The sequence below is a fragment of the Monopterus albus genome, unplaced genomic scaffold, assembly GCF_001952655.1.
Source record: "Monopterus albus unplaced genomic scaffold, M_albus_1.0 scaffold223.1, whole genome shotgun sequence".
Taxonomy (NCBI): Eukaryota; Metazoa; Chordata; class Actinopteri; order Synbranchiformes; family Synbranchidae; genus Monopterus; species Monopterus albus.
The window spans coordinates 1,263,605-1,271,127 of NW_018128103.1; the positions used below are offsets into that span (position 1 = coordinate 1,263,605).

At 40.9% G+C, this 7,523-nt stretch overlaps 1 protein-coding gene across 5 annotated transcripts in view; it reads right to left on the reverse strand.

The window, feature by feature from the left end:
• LOC109971390 (ras and Rab interactor 2-like) overlaps nt 1-7,523 on the reverse strand; it is a 65,291-nt gene that overhangs the window by 52,917 nt on the left and 4,851 nt on the right. For 2 of the 5 annotated variants that reach the window (XM_020619613.1, XM_020619611.1), the window contains exon 2: nt 944-1,032. The exons of 1 other annotated variant lie outside the window; for it this stretch is intronic. In XM_020619613.1, the coding sequence (XP_020475269.1) occupies nt 944-1,003 (60 nt within the window). In that variant the 5' untranslated portion in view covers nt 1,004-1,032. Of the gene's footprint in view, nt 1-943; nt 1,036-7,523 lie in introns of all 5 variants that reach the window. 2 more of the 5 variants (XM_020619612.1, XM_020619610.1) reach the window with 1 other exon arrangement.

Sequence of the window (7,523 nt, forward strand, 5' to 3'; positions counted from 1 at the left end):
GTGGTGAAGAAGGAGCTGAGCTGTAAGGCGAAGCTCTCGATTTACTGGTCAATCTACGTTCCGACTCTCATCTATGGTCATGAACTTTGGGTCATGACCGAAAGGGCAAGATCCTGGATACAGGCAGCCAAAATGAGCTTTCTCCGCAGGGCGGCCGGGCGCACCCTTAGAGATAGGGTGAGGAGCTCGGTCACCCGGGAGGAGCTCAGAGTAGAACCGCTGCTCCTCCACATCGAGAGGAGCCAGCTGAGGTGGCCCGGGCATGTCCCACCGGGAGGAGGCCCCGGGGAAGACCCAGGACACGCTGGAGGGACTATGTGCTATCAAGAGAATGTTATTAACCCATTGCAAGACATTTTAACAAGTTAAAGCATCCTATGTCATCGTTATTTTTCACAAGCATAGAGGCAATCATAACTAGAGTAAGAGGTGGTAACACTAATCTTGTTAGGGAAAAAAAGAGAGCCATTTTAGATTTTTGACTGAGTTTATTTCCACGAGGTACGAACAAGGATTTCTCAATGAGTTTTTATAGTTTTTTTTTTTTTTATAGTCATAGGTTCTCATTGTGCACCCTGCTGTTTTCATTACGTTTAGCTTTATTGTATCATACACATGTGGTTATATCACTGTCTGTGGAGATTATGTTTCACTAAATGCGGCAGAGGGCAAAAAAAAAAGACCTGAAGCATAGAAAATGCCAGAGTTCCAAGGGGGCAACAGGCCTGCTTCACCTCTTCTCTCCTCCTCTTTAAGTTTTTCCACATTTTATCCGGTAACTGGGAGGTTTGCTGTCCCCAACCCACTTCTCCCTCCCTGGAGCCAAGTGTCACCAGCCTTATTCAAGATCTTACTGTAATGTAAACTACACTGGTTATAGTATACTCTCAGTTGTGTACATAAAAATAATGATGTCCAACACATTGAGTTTCAAATATAGTACCTTGAAGAAACTGCCCTTCCTCTCCTGCTTGCAGGGTTGACTGAGAGTACTGGTAGACATCTTCTCTGTAGAATCCCCTCTGTCTGTCTCTGCTGAAGTGTCAATGAATGAAATAAAAAAAAAAACATTAGAGCTACACATTAACTCATTTTGTAACTATTCTAAGAAAGTTCTGGAACAACTCAGCAAACCCCCATTCTCCCCACTACAGCACATTTGCAGCAACAAGCATTTTTTCTTCTTGAGGTCTTATATGGAGCTCTGACAGCAATTTCACTCAAATCAGTGATGACCAATGCCTAATTATTTTGATTAATACAAAACAGTGTTGCTGATTTTGCACAAACAAAGGCAGAATACAAACATACATACAGGCACACCTGACCCAGATGTTGTGGATTCTGTTATAGCAGATGATACAAGCCAGCTGTCAAGACATGCAAAAATATTCAAGCCCACCCTTTAAGACACATGTAAGAGGAAAACACCATTAGCATAGATCCTACTGACACACAATCCTATCCACAATCACTTCAACAACAGTGCTTAGAAAAAAAGATTGTTGTCAAAGCATAAATCTTGTGGCTATTGTTGGACACACTGAACTGTTTGTTGCATGACTTGTTGGAGGGAGTCAGAGAAAAGGCTTCTGGACAAAACACATTTGCTGTTTAGTAAGTGCTGGAATGCTTTTGATCCCAGAGCCAACTATGTGCTATTAGCATATACTGTAAATGTTCTAGTCACGTGCGGGACAACATTCACTCAGTGTTAGATACATTACAGATTATAGATCAGTTTGTTTAAAGATATCAACTGATGTCCTGTGCATGCTGGAGGTCACACTGATGAAGTCATCATAATCACATCATCTGCAAAAAACTGAGATAAGAGTGATAAACCAAAATTCCAGCCCTTACTGAAGTTGTGAGTGAAAGAATAAATTGCAGATACAGGTGGCTGAAATGAGTTTCCATTAAAGGGCAGCTGAATTTTAACACTAAAAACCTGGCCAGGCATCTTCACTAGCTGTTAGGCAAGAATTTTTTTTTTAAATGTCTCAAAATGACTGAATTAGAGTTGCCTGTTTTTGTGTGTGTGTTTCCTTTCTTTCTTTTTTTTTTTTACTGGCACGTGTCCATGCAAGATTGAGAAACAGAGACAAAAACAGGTTTATTTCTTGGAAAGTAACAGAAGCCATGGAGTGTTAGAAGGCATATGTCCTTACTGTTTTTATCTCCTATCTCTCTCACTGCCCTTATCTCCTTACATCTCTAGTGGGGCCCTCCTAAATCAATCCCTACTGTCAAAACAAAGCAGTGTAGGAAGCTTTTGGGTTGTTTTGGTTGGAACAAAATGTGTGTGTGTGTAACCTTGTTTTTCTAAAGGCCTACTTGTGGGGATAGAAAACTGAGAGCACACTAGCTTCATGGGGACCAGCATCCTTGTGGAGACTGGAGGCTGGTCCCCATGATATAGTCCATCAAATTTTACAAAAATGATGCAGTGTAAAGTTTTGTTAAGGTTAGAGTATGTCTCACAGAAATAAATATAAGTCTATCTAGGGACTTGGTAAGTGACAAAAACAAGGATGTATGTGTGTGTGTGTTTTCATTTGTGTGACTGTAAGCTTGTGTGTGATTCACAGCCCAGGCGTGGTAAACAGGATGGCCCCTGTGGTTGTCACTAAAGGAACAATAAACACTGGACTGCCAGCTGTCCAGCGATCCACTAAATAGCTCTGTGTCACAGACAGCATACAGTATTTGACACTATGTGATTTGAGAAGCACACACTTTAAGAGGGCCACTTCACCCACAGTGGTATGTAGCCATGCAGATAAGTTTTGGATTTACTGATTCAAAAATTTGACTAGCTGCTGAAATTTCTGCTGCTGCCACCCCAATTGGAGGATGATGAATGGAACATAATACATGTATGTTTTTTGTTTATCTTTTGCTCCCTTTCCCAGGCATTTTGAGGGTTAGGTAAATGGCATTTAAAAGTCAGTGTCATCAAATTAACTAACGTTTCAGTCGATATATGAAGCAGCCATTACTGTGGCAGGAAAATTTGAGTGAACACATTTGTGACACTGAAACCATAACTGTTTGAGGAAATAAGTCAGCAGTTACTCACTACAGCAAATAGTCTGTGTGAATGTGGAAAATATGTGCTATATATAATCTGTAAATAGAACTGATGTTAAACTGTTGTGTAACTTGCTTGCATTACACTTAATATATCCATGAATGTAGCATGCAGACAGTGGATTTTAGTGACCCCTGATTAGTCCCGTGTCAGTGTATTGGTCAGAATGCAAGCATAAGCATGTAATGAAGAGAAATTAACTTTGCAAGTCTCTCGACTGTGGAGTTTGCTTTCTATTGTTTTACCCCAAAAGTTAACACTTTTATCGGAGCAGCCATTTACAGCCTAGCAGAGCCAGTCTGATTCTGACAAGGTCCAGATAAAAACACTTTAGTCTGCCTGTTAAAACTGAACTGAGTTTCATTGAGAAAGTGTTTTAGATAAGTGGTCTTCAAACTTTTTGTTCCAAACGCACATCATTAAAAGATTCAAGGAATATGGAGGGATTTCAGTGCATACAGGCCAAGCGCACAAGCCTAAACTGGATGACCGAGCTCTCCCATTCCTCAGACAGCATCACATCAAGAATCGTCACTCTTCTATAAGCGATATAACCACATGGGCTCAGGATGACTTTGGCTCACCTTTGTCAGGCACTGCAATATGTAGCTACGTCTATAAATGCTGCTTAAAACTGTACTGTGCCAAAAGGAAGCCCTATGTCAACAGTGTCCAGAAGTCGACTGCTCTGAGCTCAGAGGCATCTGGGATGGACCATCGCACAGTGGAAACGTGTACTGTGGTCAAATGAATCAGTATTTCAGGTCTTTGTACAAAAGAACAAATCTCACCTTTATGTGCCTCGTCTAAGTGGGTTTTGTTGTCCTTTTCTCCTCGTTCTACAGTTTGCTAAATAGATCCAACCTTAATGTATATTCATGTATTGAACATGTATTAACTAGCTTGTTGAGTTTCTTTCTGTCCCTGACCGTGCTACCTCCTGCCCAACCCACAACAGCGTAAAAAACTGCAGATGCCACCACAGAATCATAAAATGTCCGAAGGAGTGCCCTGCGCACACCAAAGGACCTCAGTCTCCTCAACAAGCGGAGGCAGCTCTGGCCCTTCTTGTACAGGGCATCAGTTTTTTCAGTCCAATCCATTTTGTTGTTGAGGTGGACACCCAGGTATTTAAAGGTGTCCACAATCTCAATATCTGAGCCCTGCAATAAAATAAAAACAAATATAAACAGCACTTCTCTCCTGTTTGAATGGCATTTCCTGTTGTGGTTGAACTGGGAGATATGATGGCAGCCATGAAGTTTCTTCCACAAAAACACCTATGGTTAGCTACCAAAAGTGTGTCAGACACATTCCATCTCCCTTTACACTAGCTGGGTGTGTCTCCACTTTGTAGGGCAGAGTTAACCACACAGCAGTGAAAGCAGACACATGCACAAACACAAATCTTGGCCGACATATAGAGAGGCAGTTCTTTCTAGCAACACCATGTAAACACACACACACACACACTGACCAGTGACTACTCCGGCAGCTATCAAAGCATTTACACCACACTCTGCACAAACACTCACACCCTGTACTCCAAGCCAAAGCAGACACCACCTAATAAAAATGCTGAACTATACTTGGTGGGATGCCTACCTCACTGAAAACCAGTCTAAATTAAGACTCAAAAACATGCTTAACCCCATTAAACTACATATTTAACTTAATACTTATTTGGCCAGCCAATTTCATCTGTGGTCTTTAAATGTTTTACCTGAGCATGAAGAACACATTCATAGGTCAATATCAACTTTCTAGATTCTTTCAAAATCCATGACTTTAACATGAATCCTAGGCTGTTTTCCAAATGGGGACTCAAATCTCCTACTGATTACAGTGTGAAAAAAGGAGAATGCGTCTCCAGATTTATTCCTCCTACTGTACTGTATTCAGTAATTCCTCGTACATTTCAGTTTGCCTTAAACCAACATTTAGGGAAATAAGTATCTGATATGTTACAGCTAACATTAGCTATAGCCTACCTGTAGCTATCATTAGCACTTGCTGCAGCAGACCTCTGCCACACCAGCATAACATTAGTTAAAAAGCGAGCTTTAACGTAGCTCAGCTCTGTGACTAAAGACACCAGTAGAGAGAAATACACAGCAATTTGTGGTAGGGAGTATTTTAAAAAATAATGAACAATTTGTAGTTTAAAAACCTCATAGTCAATACTGTAATGTTCATGTAGGTTAAGTTTTGTTCAAGCACTTCAAGTTAATTGTTATTCAACTTAGGTAAATCTACATGTCTGTCCTTAATAAATAGTTGTTATTCAACTTAGGTAAATCTACATTTACTTAGGTAAATCTACATGTCTGCATTTCTCTGAGGGAGTGGCATGGAGGAAATTAAAAAGACAGTTTTAAATAACACATAATTCAACAAGGTTACAACAAAAGTGTGCTGACCTTTTTTTTTTTACTGCACCCCAATATCAGACTGGCGAGATCCGGCCACAATCTGGTCCTGCATTTACTATTGTACTGTGCAGTTTATATTGTAATCTCACTCTTTGTTGGCTACTAACTAGTTAGGAGAGCAACATGAAAAATAGAAATGTTATTATTAAATATCATGAAAATTAAAAAGCACTAAGTAGCAGCTACTTAGCAGATACTAGTATTACTATCTAAATCTATACATACTAGGGGTGGGATTATGTACACAACTACAGATGTACATGCTAGCCATACCACAGCTGTTTAGACAACATTCAACTCACTCACCTAAACATTTGCTAAGTATCTTGTTATAACGAGAATGGCTTCTCTGTTGCGCACCAACAATAAACTTCAAGGTCAAGGTCAAAGTGTTTATTCGTCATATGCACAGTTAGGAAACGTGTTTCCCTGTACAATGAAATTCTTTCTTTGCTGTCCACATGAATGCCACAAAATAAAAATGAAATAATGTAGATAAATAAGTAACACAAAATCTAAGGCACTTTAAGCACCAATGCAGAGATATGATAAAAATATATAAGAATATAATAAGAGAAGACAACTATTACGAAAATTATTTTGAGCACAGCGATGGCATTTCTCACTACTGTCACAAGTTTTACAAACCAGTTAATCAATTAATGAAGAAAATAATCAGCAGATCATTCTATAATGAAAATAATCAATAGTTGCACTTTGATACTAAATAATTCAGCAGAGCTCCACCTCAACCAACTACAACAGTGAAATCGTGCTTTTACTGCACATCAGTACAAGAGTGATAACCTGTTAATGTAAAGATATAATAGTCTAACAGTATAGGATATACAGTTTAACATTTTTCTGCAGTGAGTAGCCTACTTGTACTTTTAATGCTCTAAGTACATTTTCAGAATCAGAATCAGCTTTATTGGCCAGGTGTGACAGACACACGGGGAATTTGACTCAGGTACATCGGCTCTCAATGTGCAAACAGTAAACCAGCATAAGGCTGTGTAATATAACAAAATAGTAGTATTAACAAGCACCAAACAGTGCAAACAATGCAGAAAAAGCAGTATAAACAGACGGTAAACAATGCAGACAACAAAGGAATATTCATTGAAATGAGATAAATAGGGATAAAACAGAGTACTTAAGAACTAGAGACCTGTACAAGTCTCTATAAACTGGACGAGGTATATTTACATGTATGGCGCTGAGGGTTATTGTCCAATCATACTGTCGTGGGTGTTCATCAGAGCGACAGCCTGGGGGAAGAAACTGTCCCTGTGCCTGGTTGTCATAGTGCACAGTGACCTGTAACGCCGTCCAGAGGGGAGGAGTTCAAACAGACTGTGTCCGGGTGTGAGGGGTCTGCAGTGGTCCTCTCTGCCCTCCTTTTGACCCATGCAGTGTACAGGTCCTCCATGGAGGGCAGGCTCACACCAATAACCTTTTCTGTCCTCAGTGTCTGCTGAAGTCTGTACTTGTCCTGTTTGGTTGCTGAGCCAAACCAGACAGTGATGGAGGTGCAGAGAACAGACTCAATGATTCCTCTGTAGAACTGTATCAGCAGCTCCTGGGGCAGGTCGAACTTCCTGAGCTGGCACAGGAAGTACATCCTCTGCTGTGCCTTCTTGGTGATGGTCCTGATGTTGGACGTCCACTTCAGGTCCTGGGAGATAGTGGAGCCCAGGAACTTGTAGGACTTTACTGCTGATACAGTGCTGCCAAGTATGGTAAGTGAGGGCAAGGTGGGAGGGCTCTTCCTGAAGTCCACTGTCATCTCCACTGTTTTAAGCGTGTTCAGCTCCAGGTTGTTCCAGCTACACCACAGGACTAGCTGCTCAACCTCCCGTCTGTAGGCTGACTCGTCATCATCTCAGATGAGACCAATGACCGTTGTATCATCGGCAAACTTTAGGAGCTTGACAGAGGGGCCCTTCGCAATGCAGTCGTTGGTGTAGAGTGAAAACAGCAGAGGGGAGAGCACA